Source organism: Thunnus maccoyii, chromosome 17 (genome assembly GCF_910596095.1).
Source record: "Thunnus maccoyii chromosome 17, fThuMac1.1, whole genome shotgun sequence".
NCBI lineage: Eukaryota > Metazoa > Chordata > Actinopteri > Scombriformes > Scombridae > Thunnus > Thunnus maccoyii.
This window is the reverse complement of record NC_056549.1, coordinates 9,778,291-9,804,647: the sequence shown is the minus strand read 5'-3', so window position 1 is coordinate 9,804,647 and position 26,357 is coordinate 9,778,291. Positions and strand designations below refer to the sequence as shown.

Sequence of the window (26,357 nt, the reverse complement as noted above, 5' to 3'; positions counted from 1 at the left end):
TGCATTTCTAATGAACAATTTAAGGCCCCTTTGCTTAAAAAAATATTCATTGGCTTGATGGAAGGCTAGTAATTGAAGGCTAGGGCAAGCAAACTGTTAAGCAAGTGCTGAAATGGTGCCTTCAGGCTTAGCTTTGGGGATTAATAAACAGACATGGAAAAAATGACAGTTACAATAATCTTACTATAAAAAGTAGGTCAGGGGGAAAAAAAGGAAAAAAAATGGTGTAGGGACTTGCCTGATTCCAGTGCAGAGGGCATTTGTGTCTAGTGCCCGAGCTGAAAATTATGTTTGGATTTGAGTGGTGAAGCTGCTGGTAAAATAGAGCAGGGGATTACGCTCGGACCACATGTCCTCCACAGCACATTGGCTTGTTCTGGACGCTGTCGCATCAAGAGAAAGGGCTTTATCTACATGGGAAACTGAGTGTTTAACACGCACGCATGGTATATGCACATTAACTGAGTGCACAGACAGAGGAAGAAAAAAAAAAAGCACACGTTTGCTCGCTCATTCAGGCACGTACAGAACATTCAGGGGGTCCAGAGTCCCCCCAGTTCTCAAGAGCTGGAGCTGCGCCGCTGTCCATCAGCTGGCCACTGTTTCCCTTCCCCCCACTCCCATGCTTTGTCCTTCCCTTTCCTCTGCCAATGTCATCCTTCTCGTGTGGGAGGAGAAGTAGCAGCCATTTTGGACTCCCTAAAGAAGAAGACAGGAAAAAAAAAAAAATCTCACCTCGCCTTCACCAGCCGCTTCTACGGTATTGGTCTCCCCGCACCTCCTCTCAAATGATATTTCTGTCCTCTGTTGAGTTTGTTAAATTTGACATTTAACAAGGACTTAATGCTGTCAGGGAGGAAAAAAAATAAAGGATGAAAATCCCCAGTAATATCCAGTGATGGGAAAGAGGCCAGGCCTCTGTGCAGCCTGGGCAGAGATCAAGGCACCACACTGAGTCAAATTAATATCTGCTATTGTGTATTAGAGCCGACACTTAAAATGTTTAATATAGTTTGTCTTAATTAAGATTTGTTTAATTTCCTCTTGTCAGTCGTTGAGGTCCCAAAGGGCTCTGATTACAGAAATCTTATTCATTTTAGGCAACAAACACCAGGTTTGAGACTAAAAAGCTAGGATGCTGGATAATAACTCAACACATAACCACTGATACAATAGACTAAATTCACTTGGTGTGCCTGCCACATGTGCCTGAAATCAGACTGGCATGTTTGATACCCACAAGGTGTCATCCACGGGTGAGATCCTGCTAAGGAAGTCTGCCGCAAGCGACGGAGCCTAATGTGTGGCTTATACTTTCTGACATTCCATACTGTGAACTGCTGGAATCCCACAGTGAGCATTCCTCTGAGAAACCACAAGGGGTGTGTTGAATTAAGGTCAGCGTTGAATAAAAACGTGGATGGGTGGGTTGAAGGGTCTAAAAAAGAAAGGTGGAGGAGAAAGGTATGGGTCTGACAAGGAGCATCCCAAGATCCACAAACCTCACAGCACCATAAATCCTCAAGAGTGTGGATTTATGTCTCTTTTATGTGCGTGAGGCACTCTGTGCGATATGAAATGCTGAATATTATGTTGCTGTAACAATATTCGAAATGTGAGAGAGTTGTTTGGGGAAAGGTGTAACGTCAATCTGGTTCCCTTAGAAGATGGGACAGATGAAATTTTTTATGTGTTTCTCTCCACAGCGATTTATACAGAAACGTTTATTTTGATCAGGCATGTCAAGGGGCAGTTCTTTGCTCCTTACATGGAAGCAAAATACTTAGAGGTGTGGTACTTTTTTTGCATGTTAGATCCACATGCAAAAGCATCTGAAGTGTGTCTCTAATGCAGAACTTCTCTTTGCTTTCTCTCTTTTCCTCTGAAAACTCCACAGCAGTCCAGAGAAAACCAGGTGAGTCTCAAGAAGGACCAGTCATCATTTCAGTTCAATTCAAAGCACGGTTCATGTAATCTATTTTTAAAAATGTTTAAGAATCCGGTTTTAAAAGGCAAACTACAAACATGTACCAGTAATCCAGTTATATAAGTTATAATTTGCTTTTATTCAGTAAACAATCTGCAGAGGTACTTTATATTCATGTACTGTGTTGCTCTACTTATCAGTCATTTGTGTGTGTCAACAGAAAAGCTTTTAAATGCACTTGGGGAAGCTTTGCTTTTAGTGTGATAGCCATGGTTTGCCTTCATGCAAAGCATGCATAATGACAATACAACTGTAGTATTGGTGTGCCGCTGTTCTTAAATTTTCTCTCTGTCCCTGTCTGTCCGATTTTTCTCTTCAAGGCCTCGCACACCTGAAGGCAGAGCAAGGTACTTTCTTCTTTCTCTTTGTAGATCTCTATTATTTTTTGTTCACTCTCCGCCTGGCTTGGTTTTGGGGCGCAATTTTACGCTGTGTGCCTTCACTACCTGTCTGTGTGCATTTGTGTGTTGCAATGCTCCCATTGTTGCTGCAGAGAAGTGGGAGGGTTTGTGTGTGTGTGAGTGTGTGTGTTCGGGAGGGTTAGGGTGCATGGCGGCATGGCATGTTCCTATCTCACCTTCCCCTCTCTCTCTCTCTCTCTCTCTGCTTCTGTGTCTCCTCACCCTCATTTCACCCAGGTTTCTGTGTATTACATAATTGTGTACTGTTCTCCGTTCCACAGCTAACATGCAGTGACACACTCCACTGTTCATGTCCGACCTTTGCCGCGACGGGTTGGGGAGGGGGGGAGGTAGGGGGAAGAGCAGGGAAGCGGGGCGGTGGATAAGAAAATCACTGGAATTTGGGGAGACAGCTTAGAGGAAGAAGAAGAAGAGCATGAAGACAGAGAGGGAAAAGAGGAAAATAAGGAACAAGAAGTGGCATGATTGAGAAAGAAAAAGCATGTAGATGAAACAGCCCAGTATCCCCATGAATTACATTAATATTGAATGAATTTCCAGCATGCAATATGTGTTCAGTGCAGGAAATAGTGTAGTGTGCGCTTCACGTAAGTGTGTGAAGGCTGCTTCCCATCAGTGTCACAATTTAACTGTACAAAAAAGCCAAAAAACATAACTGCAGTATTTCCCTAACCTTAACTGTAAGTTAACCATAATATAATTGTCTTTCCCTTACATAAACTAATCAGTTGTTGTTACGTACAGTTATTATCAGGAGAAATTATGTTAAAAAGTTGAGGATCGAAGTTCATTCTTGACCTTAAAAACAGCAGCTGACAAAACAGTCTCACCTTAAGGTCCATTTAGGAGCTGTCATGGAGCTTTCCATCGTATCACATGGTCTTCATCAGTGGATGAAGTTTGTAAGGGAAATGCACATGTTCAAATTTCCATTTTTTTCAGAGCATTTAAGGGCTTCTCATGGAGGTTGAGGTTCAAAGTTCATTATTGACCTTGGAAACAGCAGGTGACAAATTACTCGCATCTCAGATGCATTAAATGATTTTAAAAAAAAAAAAAAAAAAATAGCACTGGAAGCAAAACTTGTCATTGAGCATAATTTGGACTTTTTGCAGAACTTTCCAAAATCAACATTGTTTTCTGCCGATGGGGTTCAGAAGAACAGACGAACAGTGAGCACTGCAGAGGCGGCCTGTGTTAGGGTTCGGTCACACCAGCATTTAGGATATACAAACAAAACTACCCACAACCAATTGTAGTCATTTTACAACCCACAAGAGGTCAATATGTCATCAAGCCTCCAGCAACATCACTTTCTGGGGGGGAACCTAAGTTTAAAATCAGAATATAAAGAAAGAAAGAAAAGATGATAAAGTTGTAAAGTGTCAGTTTTGTGTGTGTGTGTGTGTGTACAGTATGGAGTGTGTTGCTCGGATGCGCTTCTCCCATTCCTCCACCATTTGCATGATTGTCAACATTTTGCATGAAAGTCAGTTGGCAGTGTACAGGCTTACTGTAGACTAACAATAGCTTATCCCCACTTTTTGCTGTCTTTCTCTGGTGCTCTACGCTGGATGACACTCTTCCCTCTTTTATCTCTACGGATCCCTTCTCCTCTCCAAAAACTGTAGGTAGAAGCAAAGGTACAACAATCCCTTTTTTTACCCTCTTTTTCTTATTATCCGCGTTGCGAGAGCTGTGTGTGTGTGTGTTGAATTTGCGATTGTGCTGCCACTGGTTAATCATTCATTATGTGTGTTCGTTAAATGCATATGTGCTTATGCTCAGGCTGTGTGTTGGAGAGAGACTGTGAAAATCGGGGGGGACTGGATTCTTTCCTGTTAATGAGCATCCACATTTACTCTTGCATGAAGGATGAGTGATTGAGCGGAAACTGTGGTGGAGATGGAAAGAAATGTGTTGTCAGTACTGGAGACTAAGTAATTTTCACTTGATTATCACTGTTTAATATAAAATGATGAGTGTTTGCTCTGAGATGGATTACTTGGTATCTTTGCAAGCAGTAAATATTCATAATACCGTCTGGGTGAAGATGAGGCTGTGCGTGCATTTGTGTGTGCGCGTGCAAGCATTTTTGCGTGTGTACGTGCTTAATTGGATGTGACAGTTGAAAAGGAGCTGATTGGTGTGTTTGACCTGACATTTGGCTTCATTTAAATGAGGTCATAGCAGTGGCCTCTGTGTATAGCTATCGTGCAGAGAATATCCTCATTATTCATTTATCAAAGTCATGTGATCCGCTGTGTATTTGTGTGTGATCATGCGTGTGCCTCCTTTTTGCCAGATGGAAGAAAACTGAATTGACTATTCACTAAGCCCCTCCCTCCTTAGTTACTGTTGCTGTGCACATGTCCAATTTACAGTAACAGTGAGAGATTTACCAATGACATTCTTTGTAATTTTTGAAATTTACACAGAGGTAGACAAAAGCAGGTTTCTTAATTCCACTCAACCACAGTTCTTATTTCAGCTAGCAAAAAGGAGAGTCGCTATAGCTAGCTAGCTAATTCGTTAGCTTCATAAATTGGTTGAAAACTCTCAATCCCGCATGACTTGTTTTGAAAAGATAGCCTTGTAAAAGTGGCTTTAAATATGCACTTGATGGCAACATATGTACGTGATATCACATTAAAAGATTAAAGTTTTAAGTGCCGGGCAAAAAGTCAGCATCCTCACCAGTAGATGATCCATGTAGAAGACATATAGATTAAAGAGCAGCTTTGTGTACGTGCTGCAGGGTGGAGCTTGGTAGTCCTAGTATTACAAACAGTACAGCATGGAAAGATAAAATTTCAGATGAGACAATTATTTTGTTATAGTATAACCTGATTGAATGCTTAGTTTACCAAAAACAAAATCTAAGGTAGTTAGCTGGACATGTTAATGTTTGCAGTTTATGTTATAGCAGACAAACACACTGTTTAATATATTCTAATCCATTACTTTTGTGATTATGTTTTTGGAAAGACCTTCCTTTCTCTTTTAGATACCAGTAAAGTCTTAAACAGGACCATGCATCCCACTTCAGCATGTGGAGAAATCCACGATCAGTGATCAGGGAGGGGCTTAGCATACGGTCATCTATGATCATCTGTCTTGATTTGATAAGAGTTTAAGGAAAGTTTTTTTTTTTTTTCATCATTTCAGACTTCTGACTGAATGTGGCTACAGTCATTATTCTGAATAATTAGCTCTGTGTCAGACTCTGCACTGTTTTCTTCCTGTGAATGGGGTGAAACCACAAAGAGAATTCCCTTACATTAGTATCACATCAGCATATTAGATAGCAGTGGGCCAATCATTATCTAGAGAAAGGTCCCACAGCAGCTCAGTTGTTAGTGCTATTGCATAACGTAACGAGAAGGACCCAGGCTTTCTACGTGGAGTCTGTGGGGGTTTCCTTTGGGTGTTCCAGTTTCCTCCAGCTGTCCACGGACATGCAGACGTGAGACTCGGAATTATCCATAGGTCTAAGTGTGAATAATAGTCTCTATATCTGTATTAACCCTGCAAGGATCCCTGGATAGTTTGCAGACTCTTGCGTCCCTAACTATGTAAAGAACACGAATGAATAACAATATCAACAATGTGGCTACTTAATCATAAATCAAATCAGGCGCTGCTTATATTTTCATATTAAGAGCAGATCAGAGTAAAGAATATATTTTAATAGATGGAGTCATCTTGCCAGAATCAATTTTGGGAAAAACCACTTGCAGACAATTTAAGCATATATAAATGCTCTCGTTTTCAGCCAACTGTCAAAAACCACTTCAGCAACACACAAACAATCATCATAGATATAATTCTAAAACACACAGATATGTAACCAAGACAGTATTCTGTTTACATAACTTATTACATGACTTTTTATTGAGGATCACTAAGATCGAGATGTGTAAAATGAGGAAGTGCCTTGCAGCAGGTCCCTGTGCTATTCGATTCATGTCTCTGCAGTTGTGCGTATGTACTGTAAATGGCACAGTGGTCAGAGGGCACTGTAAGTGGGAGGCTGGGGAAAACAAACTAGAGAACAGGCCCGAGAGAAGAGACTAGAGAGAGTGGGGGAAGGGGCTGGAGGCGAAAGCGGGAGAGAAAGGAAGAAGGAAAAAGGATTGAGTGCGGCAGATGAAGGGGCCAGGGGAGTGTGTCAGTGTTGCGAGGCCACATATTTCTAATGAAAAATATGGAGCACCTTGTCATCTCTGTACTCAATTCTGGGGCTGATGCTGCATGGACCCCGAGCCATCTATCGAGAAAGTTTTAGTCCCTTGCAATCAGCGAGGCCCCGATTGTTGTTGGCTCAGAGACGTAACTTTTTTTGATGCATAGCTATGACAATATTGCAAACTTTTTTTTATAAGCCATGGCAGTGGTCCAGGGACTGTGCTCCAGTTAGCAACATTGCTCCAGATAGCAACATGCTTTTCTTCAGACTGCAGATTGATAATGTTTATTAGACTCCACCAAGGACATAAAGTATCTCTATTTATTGAGTTCAGAGGAGAGACATATCAGAGTTAAGGACAACTTGCTTTAAGCAAATTTATGAAATTAATTTGGTGCAGGAGAAAATCCAATCGGGGATAGAAAAGTATTTATTTTATGCAAAAGAAATATAGTGAGTACCAATCAAAGGCCCCATTTGCAGCTGGCATCCCAAAAGCAATCAAACCAAGATGCGTCACCCAGTTAATGAGATCTGATCATGAGGGTAAATATCTGTACATGTTAGTTTGATTATTATGTTGAGATCTTAATGTGCAGAAACTGTATAATAAATATGAAAGCAGTCAAAGACATCAGCTGGCGCATGTACCGCATCCAGATGTAGTTTAATCAGATTCCAGGTGTTATATGTAATTCATGCATTTACACCTTAAAGTAACATATTGCATTAACATATAAGCATTATTTTCTACAGAATATGTGTATTGAGCCCCTAACAATACAATGACTACATTTTTGCAAAGTTCCTTTGTTGGTACGTTGAGTTATTTATCAATGTAGTGTAGTAATGAACATCCAAAATTACTTTTAAAAAATCTTCCATATTAGGCAATTTACTGAGCTTCCTACTTTTAGTACATCTTTTGTCTAAAAAGCCATTTAATCTACTGCTACAAGCCACTGATCAAAAGCACTTCCTTTCCTTGCTAACATAGCACAAACAAAAAAAGTAAAACACCCTCCGATGGTGTGCCGTACATAAAGGCTCATACTGTGCTCGCTGACTTGCGACATCATTAGTTTCTCCTCCATGTCTCATCGATGATGTGCTTCCAGTGGACACTGGGATAGTGTTCATCAGGGTGTGGCACTTTAGCCCAAGGTCAGAGATGAGCTTCAAGGCTGCCTGCAGGTCGTGCTACCAGCGCAGATTAACTACATAATGGTTCTCTCCAAATTGATCTGTTGCATGTGTGAAATCAGCTAAAATGTTGCAGAAGATGTTCTAAAAATATTTGATAGCTGCGTTCCAGTTGAAAAATAAACCCTCGAATGCACACACACAATGGGCAGAGACAAAATATTTCTTACAGCTTGCAATATAATGAAATACAGTATAATAACGCCATAAAGTATGACATCAATCAAAATTCTTACAGGCTATTGGATTATATTGCAATATGCAGTGTTTTATTCCCACAGTTGTACTCGCCCTCTGTAGATGATACACAAATGGTGGATAACTCATCCTGTAATGAAACCCTTGCACTGATCTATTTTGACTCTAGGGGTAGATAGAGAAACAGGGCTGCCACAGTTGCTTTGGACATAACTTGGCAATGGGGGCAAGTCCACTTTAGAGAGCAGTGAGAGTGCTGGAAGGAAGGATGGGAGTGAGGGAGGGAGGGAGAGGAGAGGAGGAGTGAGGAGTTCAGCCTGAGTCTAATCCCCCTGCATGAAGGCTTAGGACTGAGAACTTATTCTCCACTTCTGGAGTCACTCTCCCTAATTATCCCCTCAAAGTCCTGCCGCAAAGTTCAAACAGACAAGATTTTTGCCTTCTGCCTCTGTCTCTGCGTTTTCTGTCCCTCCCTCCCTCCCTCCCTCTCTCTGAATATATATTCTCTCCCTGCCTGTCACCCCTTCTCCGACTCTGACTCCATCTTTCTCAGTCCCTCTCTCTCTCTTCCTTTGTCCCACCCTATTCATCTCTGTCTGCCTCGGTATTCTAGTTAGCCTCTCTCCTCCTCCTCCTCCTCCTCCTCCTCCTCCTTACTCTCTCTTGTGTTTCTCCAGTTCAAAGTACCGTGGACATCATGAGCCTCACATCACAGTCAGGCTCAAGATGGGAGTGCTTTGCTGGTGCTTAATGCCTGTCCACGGATCCTGCCAGGCTTCAGTGGAATTTATGTACCGCTCTGTCCATCGTCCTCAGAGCTTCTTGGTTAGTTCATTCCCACCGGCCCCAGTCAGGACCAAAGCAGATATCTCAATGACTTGATTTAGCAGTTTACGATTGGTGCAGGTCATTTGACACCACACATACAGACAGTAGTGGTCAGGGTATAGTATCTGGGATGTGCCTATCCGATGAGTGAAAGTAATGAAATTGCTGCTTGGTGCGCTCAATGCTTATAAATAGGACAGTAGTATAAGCCTGACACGTGTCAACCTGTGATGACATGCTTCAAGACACCACAGGTGTGTAGGCTTACACTGACAACAGTGGGTGTCGGTATTTGGTTGGGTGTCATAATCTGCTTTCCCATCGTGACTTCATTTGTAAATTTTCTGTTTTATTGTTGCACTCATCAAGGAACTAAAAGTGCAACAGATCAGACAAACATTATATTATGAATTGGGATTTCTGATCATTCATTGTGTTCAGTGCTACATCTGCAATGAAGCCTGTATCAGTTTGTGCCCATGGGTCGGTGCTTCTGTCCAGGTGTCTATTTTCTACTTGAGAAAATTCAAACATGGTTCAGCCAACTTGTTCCCAAATTCATTGCAGTAGACATACAGTACCACTCAAAAGTTTGAAGAGTGTAAAAAATCTGTTGAAATGGTTTAAGTGCTGCCATTTGGAAAAATTATTGCTGCACATGGTAGTCGTGAGGTGGTAAAATGGTAAATGGACTGTACTTGTATAGCGCCTTTCTAGTCTTCCGACCACTCAAAGCACTTTTTACACTATGAATCACATTCACCCATTCACACGCTGAATGGTACAGGGGCTACCATGCAAGGTCCCGACCTGCCCATCAGAGGAAATCTAATCATTCATACACATTCACACACTGATGGCACAGCCATCAGGAGCAATTCTGGGCCCAAGGACACATCGGCATGTGGATTGGAGGAGCCTGGAATCGAACCGCCGATCTTCCGATTAGTGGACGACCCGCTCTACCTCCTGAACCACAGCCGCCCGGGTGGGAGGAGTTATTTTGAGTGTCTGTGGTTCAGGAAGTAAAAACCCATTAACAATGGGATAGGACTGGTTGTTAAGTAATTTGTAACATTTAGATAAGCATGAAACTCCTGGTTGAACCATTAGTACAAAAGATGAACAACTGCATTAGAAAATATCTGGTTCTTCGATAAAATGGCGCCTGTTTACAAGAAAGAGGGTGTGTTTCAGTGAGAAAAATACAATCTTGAATTTCAGGTATGTGCTTTTTATAACTCTAAAAATAGAATCTGCTGCTTAAATTAATTCACTTTCAGATTCTGGGTAAATATTAGGTGAATTCTGCTGTGTTTTGTCAAAGCATTATGAATCGGCCACAGGTTTGGTCCACTGCTGTTGTGCTGCTCAATAGAATAAAATAAGGTAGAACATGTCTTTAAGTATCCCCCTTCTCTAAACATAGTCCTTAACCTACTGATCCGTAATGGCATGTTGAAAAATGTGGTATTTGTCCTTCCTTGTCCTTTGTAATACGTGGTATAGGGGGCAAGCGCCGGATGTCGTCAGAGGTTTGGTTTGTTTGTATCCATGCAGTGTCATGGAGGCGATGAAAACGGGTTTTCCTGTTATGCCTCAGACTTTGGGATTCAGAGCACCAGCTGGCACTTATTGGCTTTGGCATGAGTTGGTAGTGCTGTTGATAAACGGCTTTTAATGGCCAGACGCTCACCCTGAAATTGAGTTTAACTTTGCCTCTCCCCCATTACTCAGTCTGAAACTACACCAGAATCCTCGAGGTGGATTTCAAAGTTGTTAAAATTGAGGGCATTGGTCAAATTGATTTCAGCACTGACCGGCTGCTACTCAAGCAGTCAGAAAATATGAGCTGCAGACCTCCTCCCCTACACACTGCAGGTTTCCTCTTGCAGTTCATTGTTTCTTAAAGAATATGGATTGGCTAGAGTAAAATTTCATCCTGGCAGACCCCCACTTCCAATCCCAAGGAGCCAGAAGCTAAATTGTTCAGAATTGTGCCTGAAAAGTGGAGGTAACAGGCAATTTAGTTTGAGGTTTAGTGCTGTTGTATTAAGAAGTTTTTGCACTGGTTTCATTACATTTGTTAGTAGAATCTGAGCCGAAAGAGGGAATGTATTGACTGTCTCTTCCTTTACATATTTCCCCCATTTCTCTGTTTCTATATGTTCTGTTTCTTTGCTGTGTCGTTTCCTTAATTTAAAAAAAAAACCTCTTGTTCCTTTCTGTTATTTGGCTTGTAGTTTTCTATTTAGTTTTGTTTTCTGTTACATTACTTTCTGTTATATTGCGTTCTGCTCTTTCTTGTCCCCTTCTTTTAAGCTATTTCCTGCATCTTTGGTTCCCCAGACAACGGACAGAGGTTCAGACAACCGTGTCAGCTACAGTGTGCAGTTTTTTACCCTTTCTCAGTCACAAACTCACCAATGGAAAACTGGTGATTGGTCATCTTTCCCTCCTTCTCTTTCTTTTTTTCACTCTCTTTTTGGCCTTGTGTTCTCTTTACTCCTCTCCCTCTGCTCTCTCTCTCTCTCTCTCTCTCTCTCTCTCTCTCTGCTGCTGACCTCTGGGATCAACCGAGCAAAACTGATTCTCACTTTTTCACGGATCATGAGTGCGTCAGTGGTTACGCAACAGTGAGAGAGAGAGAGAGAGAGAGAGAAAGAGAGAGAGAGAGAGAGAACATGTAAATATGTAACTGACATATTTGTCCATCTTTATTTGCGTTGCTGCTTATCACCAAAAGAATATTGCTGTTGGTTAAGCCACTTCCTCTGCAAAATATTTAATATATTTGCATGAAATATTTGAACTATCATTATCGGCTTTTCTACCGGGCAAACACGAAATGTGCACAGCTCACACACAGCAGCAAATACTGTTTACTCATTACGTAAACGTACATCTGCGTAATGACAGATATGCAAGTTCAAATGTTCTTATTGTACCTGTGCAAATAAAATGTCTGATGACCACACTGTTTTAATGACTCTGCAGTCTGCAAACCTTCCACAGATGTGCCAGAAACTCTAATTTTAAGTAAATAATAAGTAAAATGCAGTAAAAATAACACATTATAATTAAAGAACAGGGTTCTTAGGCGGGACTAGTAGTACACTGAGTGAACACATTTGGCTGAAAACTCAGGAATGCTGTGTATTGTTTGTGGAGTGCCTGAGACCTTATGAGTAGGATTTATGCGAAGAACTAGGTTAAGATGTTGCTTGAAGGGCTGTATTGTGAGAGTCTAAGTATGAGCGCAGGAAGGCTTAGGAATATGTGGGAGCGCGTGTGTTTGTGCAGAGTGTGTGTGTGAGTGTGTGTGTGTGTGTGTGTGATTGTGCAGAGGGGTGACATGTGTAGATGTGATGGCTGCAGCCATGCATAGATGTTCACACCAGGGAGAAAGTAAACAAACATGGCAGCAGAATGGCAAGAAATGCAGCCAGCACTGTTAGAGCACACTGCCTCTTTCTCTCTTCTTCTTCTTCTCTCTCTCTCTCTCTCTCTCTCTCCGTTTCTTCTTTATTTAATTCATCCTCTCTGTCGCTGTTTGTTACCTCGGCCGAGGAGATTATGTTTGTTTGCCTGTTAGTCTGCTAGTTAGCATGATATCTCAGAGCATTTGGTAGAATGTAAGGCAATGGGCAAAGAAAAAACTGTGGCCATTTACAAAGCACATTTTTACTCTTCAACTGTGAGACATAGGCCTAGAAGCAATATTCCCTCTTTCCTGGAATCATCTGTCCAACATGTACAGTATTAATCTATTCAAGCCGGTTTTGGGTGACCTTGAAAAAAGGTTTTTTTTTTGTCATTTCCATGCACTTTTCCTTTAATTCTTTGCCAAATTATTTTAGGTGTAGCCCATTTGACATTTAACTGACACTTCACATTGTGCAAATACAGTACAACCAAATTTAAGAGACACTTGCACATATCAACTCTTGAGCAATCTTGAAAAATGTAAAGACGTTTGATGACATTGCAACAGCAACATGATCTCAATTACACTTTAAAATCAGCATGATGTGTATTTTGGGGGCAGACCTGGACCTGGTCTCTTATTAAAATAACAAATCTAGAGGATTGTGCGGTCTCGGTGAAGGTTTGCACTCTGTGTGTGCTTTCTAGTTCTCTATTTTTTCAGTTTTTCCAAATCCCTTACTTATATATGTACTTTACAAGTTCTCTCTCTCTTTCTTTTTTGTCTCTCCATATACCTTTTGCTTGTCTTTCTTCCCCATCAGTGACATAACAACCTCCTGAGCCTTCATATCTATCATATCTAACATGGCTTGGCAGCACTCTCGCCTGACAGGATGACTGTTTTCTTACTTTCAAGTTATTTCTACGTGTCTGAGTGCACTCTTATGTGTGTTGAAATGAGAGAGCGGAGCAGCATGTTCGAACAATCTGACACTGATGACTTCAAAACAGGTGCTGTCTGGGTTCAAAAAAAAATGTTTCATCTAAGTTGGTGACATTTTTGCCTGTGAACCACGATGAAGGCAGCAAATACTTATTAAAAGAAAAAGAGCCAGAGCTAATGGAAAAAATAACCATGACTTCCATTAACATTGCCGTTACAAAATAAGTGATAATGTTAAAAAGGGGTGAAAAGAAAAAGCCATTCTTCAAACACTAACCAAGGGCAGACTTTTGTGAGTTGAGGTATGAAAACCTTTCATGGTGCATCATTTGAAGGGAATAAATATTCTAAGAACCTTGATTACATTGCATGGCTTTTTTCTCAGGGAAGATAGACAGACGTATAAAGACTGGTCCTTCTGTTTGATCAGACCAGAATGCGCATTGATCATCTCATCAATTTGGAGATGTATCATTATTATTTCACATATTTATATAAGCCAACATTTTCCAAACATCACCCAGGTCATTTGCAACAAAGATTTGCTCTGTATGCCAAAATAGAAATATTCAGGCAATTAATATTCGCTGTACAAACACTCATGCCCACGTGTTCGTACTTTAATTTGCAGCAGAAAGGCTTATAATTGGATGTATGAGCAAAGAAACTCCGGCAATTGTACACAATAGAGAGAAATTATCTTCAGTCGAATTTCCTTTTTTATTATCGTGCCCTCAATTAACTGGGCAGTTGAGATGTCTAAGGCAGTCACGTGACTCAAAAGAGGCCCAGCATCTGCTTAGTTATAACCAAATTAAAGAGAATCTTTAACCCTAACCCCCCCCCCCCCATTCAGAATGAGACATGGTAGGAGCCACGTAGCAGGCAAATGCCCTTGCTCTGGCTGAGCCATTATGCAGATGATATGCTAATGAAGTCATCCGATTTGGTTCTGCTTAGGGTGCACTTCACAGAGGGAAAGATAATCAAGCGTTGATCAGCTCCCAATGCTGCACTGGCTGTGTGTGTTTAGTATGTATGTGTTTGTGTGTATTGTATGGTACTCGGCTACATGTGAAGTTCTGTGCTGATTGGCTTTGGGAGGGAGAGAAAATGTTTGGGTGCACATATGCATGTATGTTCATGTGTGGGTTGAGTGTGGATGTCTTTAATTGCCTCTTTGTGAGCTGTTTTTAGGTTGAATTATGTCTTACTTTTGTTGCTGATAACATAGAAATAGCTGTGGCGAATAGTGATTATGACGTCCATGGCCCCCACTAGGTCCAACCCCTTAAATATTTGGGAATTTTCCAATTTTGTTTATTCGATGAACTGTTCGATTGCATGTTCTGTGAATTTCATTTCTCAAGATGAAGGTCTACTGTTTTAAAACCTTTTTCAAACTGCCAGGAATGAACTTCTTGTACAGAAATGCTGCCCTTTATAGGGCCGGTTATTGAAACTCATTATATTCTGAGTGCTACCCAAAACGCGTTCGTAGCATGAAGTACCAAAATGTGTCAAATATCATAAATTAGTGTCACTTGATTAGATTTTGAGGCTTTTAAACAAGGTAATTATCTTTTTAAATCAGGAAACATGTCTAGCTTATTAAAGCAACACTTGTGATAAAACACTGAGCAGTTTAATATATTTTATTAAATGAAAAAGAAAAGGGTTGAAACTTCTTCCTTTTTTCCAAAGTAAAGTACTGTAAAGGCACTGATATTGAAACTCTGCCCTAGTATTTCATTTATGTATTTTTTTGTTGGCCTAAATGTCATCAAAAGTAAGTATAATGTGGCTAAACAAACTGGAATCAGCTTGTAAAATACCTACCATATGCAAGTTTTTAATTGTAGATTGTAAACTTTCTCTTAGGTTGCTAAAACCTCAAAGTTTACCAGAAAATACACAGAAGAAGACATGACCTCATTGTACCTAATGGTAGCTACCGCCCTGGAGCCGTCACAGCAAATGTACTGAGAAGACTCTCTAGTATATATTTAATTTTTATGCCTCCTCGCTGGCGACAGACATGGCCCGAGGCGTTATGTTTTCGGGTTTTCCGTACATCCGTCTGTCTGTCCCGTTCTCATGAACTTGATATTTCAGGAACGCCTTGAGGGAATCGAGTGCAAACGTGCACTTGGACTCAAGGATGAAATGATTAGATTTTGGTGGCTTAAGCTCACTGTGACTTCACAAAACACGTTTTTTTTTGGCCATAACTCAAGAATTCATACGCTAATTATGACAAAGTCTCACACAAACGTCTAACAGGAGAAAACGATGAGGCGATATATCCAAAAGGTCAAAAGTTAACTTCACTGTGACATCATAATGTTCTGCAAAAACACTTTCCTAGCCATTATTTAACACCATAACTCAGGAACAGACGGAGAGATTGTGACCGTATTTCACATTCGGTCGGATACTGAATCGGTGACACTAATCTCGGGTGCCCACTGTGAAATTGTGGTGATTGTGTAGATCTTCTGTGCTGCTGGGTTGAAGATGTGTGTGTGTGTGTGCGGCATCCACATTTTAGAATTTGTAGCTTCTTTGCAGCCACATCCACATCTGAAGCATCGTTTACCGTCATGGCTACAACTTTGTTTTCTATCAGAATCAGCTTTATTGGCCAAACATGTGAACACATACAAGGAAAATACATTTAGTGCAACTTGAGTGTTTGGTGGAGGCATACAACTGTGAGGCTGTATTTCTAGTTGATACTTCAGTTGCAGATGCTTCAGCTGCTCCTGTCTCTTATGCTCTAAACTTGCAGTGACTGTCCTTCTTTTTTATTATTTGTATACTTTTTCTCGCCATAACTCCTCTTTCTCCACCTGTTCACCCCTGCGGTTGCTCCTTCAGTGTCTCCCTATCTGTCCTCTCTTTCATCCCCCTGTCCTTTTTCTCCTACCCATCCTCATGTCACTCTTTGACCCTCACCCATTAGTCATACACACACACACACACACACCCCTCCCCTATACTACATGTACTGTACCCTGCATATATATATATATAGCAGCCCCGCTCTCATTTGGCTATCAGACAGTCATCAGTTCACTTTACATTTTCTCCCTCTCTCTCTCTACCCTTCTTTTTCTTCATTCCTTCCTTTTGCAAAATGTGAAAATAGCACCTCTCTTTTCTCATCTCTGATCTCTTACTCTCTCTTCCATTTCTCCCAGTTCAGTTGAAGTTCACTTCTGTTTTGTAGTACTCCTCTTCCCCTCCCTCATCCATCTGTCCCTCTGTCCCCTCTCCCACTACTCGACCTGTTCTTAATCCACTCTATTCATAGCCCTGAACCTCCCCGAAGCCTTAAATAAACAAAACATCATTTCACTCTTTTATCTCCTCTCTTTTCTACTTTTTTTTTTTTTTTTAAATTTGAGTGTAGCTCAGCAGATAATGGATTCGGCTTCCATGTTCTTGTAGGTGAATCTCAAAGCATCGCAACACACCCATTAACCCCTATTGCCTCAGTGCCTGACTGGGGGTCCTCTGAGAGACTCACAGAAGCATTTGATAGCGTTTGATCATCTTCTCCCTTTCAGCGGCGTGCATGCGTGTAGGTGTTTGTTGCTGGGATTAACACATCCTATTGATCTCCACTAGCCCCACGCCTGCGGAGCCTTGACAGATCTGCAAGAGGCAATAATTAGTCGTGTAATTGGCTGATCAGTTGCACAGAAATATGCTGAGCTAACACACTCCGTCGCTGGTACGCGTTATGACCCCACAGTAGATTTTGACAGGTGTGAGTCTTTGTGATCGTCTTTTTAATGTGAAATATGACACACTGGGTATTCTTTGTAGTCGCGTCTGATCACACACACCATTAGATTTATGAAAGTACAGCTGGAGGGATTGATTAATTTACAATCTGTAATTATTTGTGTCTTCCTAAGGCGGTCGCATGTTTCACATACAGTTGTCATGTCGTGTCATTTTCTTTTTCTTTCTCATTAAGAGCGAGAAGTCCCTTAACTTGAGATTTCTGCTATGTGTGGTTTTTTTTTCTAGAGGATGAAAATAAATAGGAGTGTGGCTTCAGAAGGCTTTTTATTCATGGAATATATCCTTTGTCATGCCAGTCACGGGGTTAAATACCATGCTCAAGGGCAACGTTGACTGTAGCTGTTCAGGGGGAGAACGCAGCATCTGTCATTTACGTCCTCACCCCAGATTTTCTCAGCTGACTAGCAGCAAATCAACATTATACAGTTGAAAGCTCCCTTTTTTTATATGGGTGTGGCTTTCTTATTTTTGGGACAAATTGGTATAACAACTGTATGCATTTGAAGCACATTTGTGAGATTTTTCTACCAAATCCTCCATGATTGGCTGCTGCTTGCCCTGCCGCCTCTGTTATTTTTCCACATGATATTTGGGGAAGTTCATATTGTCTTATTGTCTTGTTCAAATGTTGCAATTTAACCATTATAAAACATTAAAGAACCAGTTATTCTTTCAAGATAGATGAGGCTACCACCAGGCACTGCCCTCATTGGTTGAACATTGTCAGCCTGTTTCACTTCTGATCTCACCCGCTGTCACCGGTGGGTGTGGTTGGATGTGCTTTGTTGCACCTGTCACTACACCTACCAGTGATCCTGAAGTACATCTGTACATCACTGCAGTATGGTGAGAAGTTAACAACTGGAGGTCAACAAGGGGTATTTAAGTTACTTTTTAAAGGATAATTCCGGTTTATTACAACTTGGGTCCTATTTCAGTAGTTTTGGCCTTTATTTCTCTCAGGTACGTTGTTAATAATCCCTCATTGTACAAGAAAACTGTGCGGACATCAAATCTAGCAAGAACAGTAGATCAATGTTGAAGTCAGTCTTTAAATTGTAAACCAATAACTTTACAATTCACCTTCATTTTCACCTTCAAATAGGTTATGTTAGGCTAACCAGGGGCTTTGTTTAAAACCTGCCTGATCATATGATGATGTTGGCACATTCTAAGATCTCAGCGATCAGTAACTTTTTAAGTATAGTGTTGTTATTACCAATATGAAGGGCTTCCAAAACCAACACAATAAGACCCAAGTTGTAATAAACCAGAGAAAATCCACCCCACAGTTCTTGTTTTCCATATTACCCCGTCTTAAAACGCATCCAAGAATGCCATCGTTCAATTCCCATTGTATGCTCACCTGTAGCTGATATAGCGTCCCGCTTCACACTCCTGGATGGTTCTACAGTACGCCCCCTACAATACGATGATGACTGTAGGAATCTGTGTTTTACGAGTGAGTGTGTAAACCAGATGCACTGAAGGCTCATTCTTGTGAGTAATCAATATCTCTGCCATGCATGACACCATTAATATGCAACCAAGCATCAAGTGGGGCAGTGAAGAGGGAGGATGGTGACCACAGGCGTGTACTTTGTTAAGGGGGGGAGGCTGTGTGTATGCGTGTGTCCCGAGAGAGATGAGAGGCTAAAAGTAGGTGATGAACTTGTAATGGGAATACTTTCCTCACCGGGTACCTATCACACCCACTAGACGAGAGATTGGAGAACATATCTGACCTTCCGCTGACCTGTGCTCGCGCCGGGCAATGTGCGCAGACGTATTAACTTGTCAAAGTACGATCATCTGCGTCCTTGAACGTGTTTGGCAGAGAGATGCGTGTCTGTATGAGAGTGTGTGTGTGTGTGTGTGTGTATGACTGAGTGAGTGCCTTACTGAATTATAGAGTATGTTTGCTTTTTAACAGATCAGCAGAAGAGGTGATGCCACAGTCAATGTCACAGCCTTCATGCATAATTGCTCCACTTTGTCATTGCCAAGGGCTGGGCAGAGCCACATCTGATTGCTACCCCCCCTTTCTCCTTCCCTCTCCGTCTTTTCCTCTCTCCCCTTCAGTCTTTATCCTCATTAGACTCATTAACTTATCCTGCAGAGAGAGACAGACAAAGAGGGAGCGCAGTGAGAGTACCGAGGGCAAACCGAACGGCCTAAAGTAGATCCGCGTTCAAGGTTTTTTGCCTCACAATACAGTTGATGAGCTACAGATAGAGATATATCACAGTGTAAAGCAAGAGTAGCTAAACGAGGCTTCCTCTAAATGGTAATGTATGACACCACGTCTGGTACAACAGACAGTGTGCGGAAGTGTGTTAGTTAACGCCAGTGTTTATCTGCATCAGCTTAAGTGTCGGTGTGTGTGTTTGAATGTGAGTGATGGTGGTAAGAAGACACCGAGCAGTAGAAAACGTACTCTATCTGCGGTGCTGAGAGGTCACTCTGTTAGCTGCTGACTCACTGTCCAACGCTAGTTAAAAATTCATTGGAAAATACAGTTTAGAGAGCACTCCAACTTTCAAGACTGACATTTTTTTGGAATTTGGTGTTTCTATATTCATTTTTTCCCTCCATAAAGGATAACGTCGCTGATATTTTTGTTTTTTCTATGTCCAAACTTGTTTACATGACAGATAACATTGTATTTTTAAACGATAAATTACATTAACCACATCTAAAGTTAGTATCTCTCCTTGCACTAATTGGAACTTTCATGTTTGTTTTGAAGTGGGGGGTGTGTGCATTCATATGATTTTGGGGTGTTTGCATCCCTCTGCACATGTGAATTTGTGCGTTGGCATGACCCAGTGCTGAAAGGCCGGCAGTGAGTGAAGTTGGAGTGTCTCATGGTTAAATGATGGGCCCCTTTCGGGCACTCAGAGGGCTTTGAAATACTAAGTAATTGGTTTTCCTGGCAGAATGGGGCCATAGCTTGGGGCCAGTGTGAACTCCACACTGTAGCTCAGGCCTGATAAACCTGGGGTAGAGGCTCGGTGAACCGGGCACAGAAAACAAATGTTCAACGCGCAGGTTTCCTCTGAATATTAAGAGCTACGTGGATTCAGAGGAGAACTGTGAACACTTGTCTTTTTTGTTTATCGAAGTTTCGGTGCTATGGCTTTTGCTGAGTCAGGTTAGCATTTGAAATCTAGAATTTGCAAACTTTTTTCTCCTCCGATAGATTGTGTACTCGCTTGCTCAAGGTCAGACATAAAAAAGTCAAATTAAAAATCAGAATTAAGGTGATAATATAAGACTTTAAAATGTATCACCGCCTTTAAAGATCTGATGTCTAATGTGGCATCCAGCGTCCTGTGTGCCTCGCTACAGCAAGAGAATTAGACTGTAACATGATAAATGTGTGTGTGCAGCATGAATGAGTGTCAAGAATATCATTCAGGCCTACGTGCATGTACACGGACATGCATACACACACACACACAGGTTCAGTTTGCTCAATCACTCATTGTTTAGCCCTTTCACTCTGATAAACACACATATGTACAGTACTGTACTCACATACCCAGGTCTCTCAGCTGATAAATATCCCCATATGTGTGAGTGCATACAGTACATGTCCGTGTGTTTGATGTGTGCAGCCGCAGTGGAGCTGGCTGGTTGCTGCCAAGGCTTAGCTAGCCCCAGGCACAGGAAAAGCTTTTTATATATTGGCCTACATGCCACTGACTCTTCTGAGAGACTGTCAGGAGCACATTTTTGAGACTGATACAGTTGATACTTCTGGGAAAAAGATGTGGCTTGGACTGGGGAATACACTGTATGACTCCCCTTTTCTTAATGTAATCATCTTTATAGTTTTTTTTGTGTCTCCTATCTTCTGAAATCTGTCCACTCTCACTGTAAAGAATCCCTTCTCTTTTATGTGTTCATATCGAATAGTCCACCATGTATTGTTTCTCAAATGTTGTGCAAAGTTTCTACAAAAAGCTTTGATCTCTGCTCCTAATCCAACTTGCTCTTTCAGTCTTTGTACCATCAGTTGCCCATAAAAAGATAAAATCAAACTTTTTTTTTTTGTTCCTGAGCAGCTTCTTCCAGCTTGAAGCTGCAGTGCAACACAGGTGCAACAGAGATACTCCACACTGGCTATATCTGTGTTTGAAATAATTTAAACTGGGAACACTCAGGCAGGCATGTAATGAAAAAAGTGCCCACATGTACCGTGGACTTCTTAAGTGATCACTTACATCGTTGCTAAAATGATCTTTGGATAATTAAAACATGTTTTCTATTCTAGAGGTTCAAATGGTACAATCATTGTTATGATACACTGGTACATGGAAGGTAATTATACTGGCCTTGGAAAATATAATTGACACTTTGTATGCCTTACAGTCTTAAGAATATGTTACTCTAATAACCCTTAAGAGAAGTTTTATTTATTTAGTTCACTTATCTTATTTAATTTGCTAAAACGTGGCACTTGATACAGCTGTGAGGATTGCCTTCAAATCTCTTGACAGCTGCTTGAGCCGTGTGGAGTGACCTGAGGTACTGACAAAGCTCAATATGACTACTTTCTTAACCAAATGTTGTGCAGTCTCCTCTCTAAAGAGCTCCAGAACTAGGGCTGGGAATCACAGGTGAACTCACGATACAATAATATCACGATATTCTTCAAACGATAATGATATATCACAACAAAGGTGGTACCACGATACACGATATATCAAAAAGAAACAGTCTACAATCTATCACAATATCTGTAACTGAAGAAGAAAGAAAAAAAAATATTCCAAAGAGCAGGAAATAGTTAGGTAATGTTCAGTTTTTATTTACAGTACAGTAGTTTCACAGAAAGGAAATGCCACCAAGTATAAATATCACAACACTGAAAACTGTAGCTTCAGTTTGTATAAATATCACAACCCTGATAACTGTAGCCTCAGTTTGTGCCTCTCACAGAGCTGCTGGCAGCGTTAGTAAGCCTGATAGGAGATGGCAGAGAGGCAACGTCATGCTAATAACCCAAAGATTTATTCCTTTTCTGTGGCAGTAAACACAACACATGACCCGCCGATAACTAACCGTGCTATATTGAGAGCTTTACAAGATATTCAGGGCTGATGAGTGACAACGTTAACATGATAAACAGCAGCGGCCACAGCTACGTACTGACACTCCCTCACAGACACACTAGGCTACAACGCAGGTACCACACAGAAACCTTTTACCAAGGGCCATGAATGTGCTTCTAATGACTGTCAAAGCTCCGGCAGACTTTCCGGCGGTGTTTCCAGCGTGGACATCGAGAGTCTGACAGCAGCTGCTCACGGCTGCTTGTTTTGCTTGCATTTCTTGTCACCTACAATTGCCGTCCATCACCTGGTTCTCCATAAGGAGGCAAGAGGATAGTGGCGTTCTGGTAGTGGTGAGCCAAAGTAGCTGAATCTATTCTGAGTGGTCCTATGTTTAAGTATGGATACTTGGTGCCAGTGTATCAATAACGTATCACAAGTTTAAATCGCTAAATGTTGCAATATCAATATTTTTCTTTTTGTCCCACCCCTATTAAGTATCTGAAAAGTGTCCTTTTTGACTTTCAGGCCTTGTGTGTGCTAATAGGAGCTCTGTCGAGATCTCACTTTGAAGCGTTCTTTTAAAACATCAGTGGTCTTTTCAGATCCCTGCATCCTTTTTGCACTTGTGAAAGGCCTCATTTAATCTGTGGCATTACAAACCAGTCATGAAGTGAGTCATTTATTCTGCAGCAATTACTGTAATTACATCTGATTCCTGCCCTTCTTCCTCTTCATCCCTTTAACTATCAATGCCATGCAATAAAGTGTAAAAGTGGTTGGAAACAGTCAACTGAGTGTGTCCACCCTAATGTCTCTCGGAAAGGTGTTTGGAGGCAAAAGCTGTATTCCCAACTTTCTTGGGGGGAGATATACTAGAAGATTGGCAGGGGGGCGATCTGACAATGCGTGACGGGGCATAAACCGATAGAAGAACTTTAAAATCAGTTCTCAAAGATAATGGAAGTCACTACAGCCCAGCTGGAACTGGCTTAACATATTCCCTCTTTTTTTTTTTTGCCCAGCGAACTAGCAGCAGAGTTTTGAATGAGCTGAAGCCTGTCAATAGTGTTTTGGAAGGCCTGTGAATAATGCAGTACAATAGCCTAGTCTGTTTGAAATGAAGGTATAATTTAGTTTTTTTTTGTATCATCCCAGGTCAAAAAGGGTCGAACTTTGGCAATGTTTCTCAAATCGAGGTAAAACTCAAGGGTTTCTTACCTTGTATGCTTTACATGGTAAGCTGTATGTTTTCTTTTTAAGTGCAACACACAGTAAATGGCCTGCAATGTCAAGTATTGATGTCATGAATCTGTTTGACTGCAGACTAAATATCACAGGCACTTTTATTCTGACTCCTCAGATGATTTTTTTTACACTTTGCTGTGGGATGAGCTCCTGGCTCAGGGTATCCTCTGATGGGAATGTTTAAGCTGTGTTCCGCTAGGCTCCAAATTCAGTCAAAATCCTTGTTTTCCGTAGTATATAGAAGAAGGCCACCGGCAATGTATAGGACCATGCTGTCATGCTGTCAGTTCAGCTGGACGCCTGTTAGATGTCGCCCATGTTGAGGAGGAGGAAAAGAAGGAGGAGGCGGTGGAGCAAACTATAGCGAATCAGCATACTAGCATACCAGCATGCAGTACTATTTCAACTAAATTTCATCATATTCAAGTGTTGGTTTAATGACTATTGGCATTTGTAGTAGAGAATAGGTTCTGTAACAGTATGGTTATGCAAAATTCAAAATATAGTTTATTGTACGTGTATGGATATCTACTACAGTACAAATTATTGATACAGAATATTTTCAATTCAAACATGTTGCTAAAAAAATCCTGAGAAGTAATTCATCTAAATTGCTTTGAAATTGGAATTGTCCTTGACTGAACAACAGACTTTGGGTGCCTTGATAGTCTATAAAATGTAGCACCGTGGCGCTTACCAGAATGAGGAAGAAAGCTCAATGATCTTTCAAATTTTTCCCACATTACGGCTATAATTTAGTCTTCCAAATTACAATTAGGACACCAAACCTGGCATTTCATGGTCATACACATGAAGCAGAACAGCAACTAAAATTGAATTCAAATTCCAAAACAGTACTCATCAGTACACGGCTGCCAAACATAAAATATGTACATGCGGTCATGTATTTGTTTAATGAAATACTCAAGCAATTCTTGATGTACACATGCGGTAAATTTCAATTTCATTACACGTCGTTTTACTCCCTCAAACACCCATTTCATCTCATTTTTCCAGATTATTGCTTAAATGCAGGTTGTAAATTGAACTGAATTCATGAAGTGTTTACATTTAAATCCCAATTTGAGCACAATCCAGTAATCTGGTTTACAGATTTTTCCCAGCAGTGCAGCACAGCATGTCTCATCAAATGTGGGAGCTTTACAAACACCACATCTGTATTTTCCTCTATTCTTCCCTTCCCTTTTCTCTTTGCCATCCCTACCTCCCCCCCCCCGTTCCCATCTCTCTGCTGTGTGCCTGGTTGTAATTGAGTCATTTTCTCCTCGTTCAAGCACTGTCTCCGGCAGGCAGCTGTATCAAGGTGACCTCCCGCTATTGTTTGGGCCTCTGTGTTTTTGTCTCGCTAGCTCGCCAACATAATCACTGCTTTTCAAAGCAATGTAATGGGTCAGCTGTGGCAGTGAGACATCATTTCTGACCCCGGATACCTTGCTTCACTGTTGGAAATGTCAGTGAAGAAGCAAGGAGGTACAGCAATGAATTTAGTGATGTAATACTGCAGTCAACCCGTCCCTTTCTTATGTCCCTCTCCCTCGGAGCGCTCTCGCTCTGCCTGATTCTGGGCTGTTTTTCGCTCCGCAACTCCCTCTTGAAAACAGCTGAAGGGGGAATCAGGATCTTTTGGGAGTTGGATCTCCTCTCCTCTCCTCTCCTCTCCTCTTTAGTTGCTGAGAGGAATAATCTCTGTCTGTTTAAAGCACTAATCCATCTGTCAATCCCTGTCTATTAATTGCAGCATTAGTGCATTGTAGGCAGGCTGGACAGGCAGGGTAATTACATTGATTTTACTGCTATTTAACCTTTATTTAGTCACACGTCGCTCCACAACAAAAGTTTCAATGACAAAACCTCAATTTTTTTGAAATAGGTTGGGTTGCACAGGTGAAATGATGTTTTCATCTTATCTTTTTTTGGACCCGCACCGGATGACACTTGACATCTCTCTCGTCTTTTTTATGTCTAACTGGGACAAAGATCTAAACAGCAGCTACTAAGTACGTCAACGTCCCCCATCCTCAATGTCAAATCAGTCTTCCCGGGGAGTAATGATATCTTAAGACGAAGGAGGAATCTATAGACTATTGTAGGATTGCAGATTAGGAGGGGGCTTGCGAAGAGGGCAGATCTTTTACCCACAAATCCTATGAGATCTGGTTGATAGAGTGTCAATCACTAGGATCTTAAGGAGCTTGGAGATCAAGCTGTGAAAACAACTTGACGTGTTAATCCGAAGAAGTTAGACAAGATATTTTGGTAGCATACACATTATACATATGCAATCGCTCATGAGTAAGCTGTTCTGTTATGGATGTGTATGTTGTCATCATCGGCTCAAACCCAATTCTGACGCTATATTTAAGAGGAAACCTATTTGTGTTTCTACAAGTAGTCTCTGCTTTCTTTGTGTTTTTATTTTAAAGTCACGCTAAATTAACCCCATTTTTCCCTAAGCACTAAATGCCTGAATAGTGAGAGATACAGCTAATCATTTTAGACAACTGTATCTTGTTTAAATCTTGGCCTCCTTGATTAGCTAGTCGGTAGATCATTTGTATGCACAAAACGGTGCTTTGCGTTGAATCTGCACATCAGCTGAACACTCCTCACAGACTTGACCTGCAGTTTGGGGGTTGTTCTTTGATCAGAAATAAAACAACCGCCATTTTACTGGCTCTTAAGATGTCAGCTACATCAAATTAGCCTCAGTAAAACAATCTGGTTTGGACCACACCAGAGACCACACTGCCCCTGGCTGTATGAGCTTTGGTTTTGACCCAGAAAGTCATTCATAGCTTCTGGCTTTGGAAAGAGCTTTCAGGTTAAGAGTCACAGTAACTATAGATGAAGTGTAGGCTGATTAATGACGGTGGTGGGAAGGCAAGACTCTTAATGGTCAGTCATGTCCACTGGCAGTTGTGTCATTCACTGTTGGCCAAACACATGCAACAGTGTGTTGATGATCAGTCACGTGACCTGTAGTGCGTCGGGGAAGAAGTGGTGTTTATGTGCG

At 41.2% G+C, this 26,357-nt stretch overlaps 1 protein-coding gene across 6 annotated transcripts in view; it reads left to right on the top strand.

Moving 5' to 3' along the window:
- LOC121882010 (neurexin-3b-like) overlaps nt 1-26,357 on the top strand; it is a 392,732-nt gene that overhangs the window by 108,870 nt on the left and 257,505 nt on the right. For all 6 annotated transcript variants that reach the window (XM_042389887.1, XM_042389889.1, XM_042389888.1 and 3 more), the window contains 3 exons: nt 1,898-1,915; nt 2,308-2,334; nt 4,041-4,052. In XM_042389887.1, the coding sequence (XP_042245821.1) occupies nt 1,898-1,915; nt 2,308-2,334; nt 4,041-4,052 (57 nt within the window). The remainder of the gene's footprint in view (nt 1-1,897; nt 1,916-2,307; nt 2,335-4,040; nt 4,053-26,357) is intronic.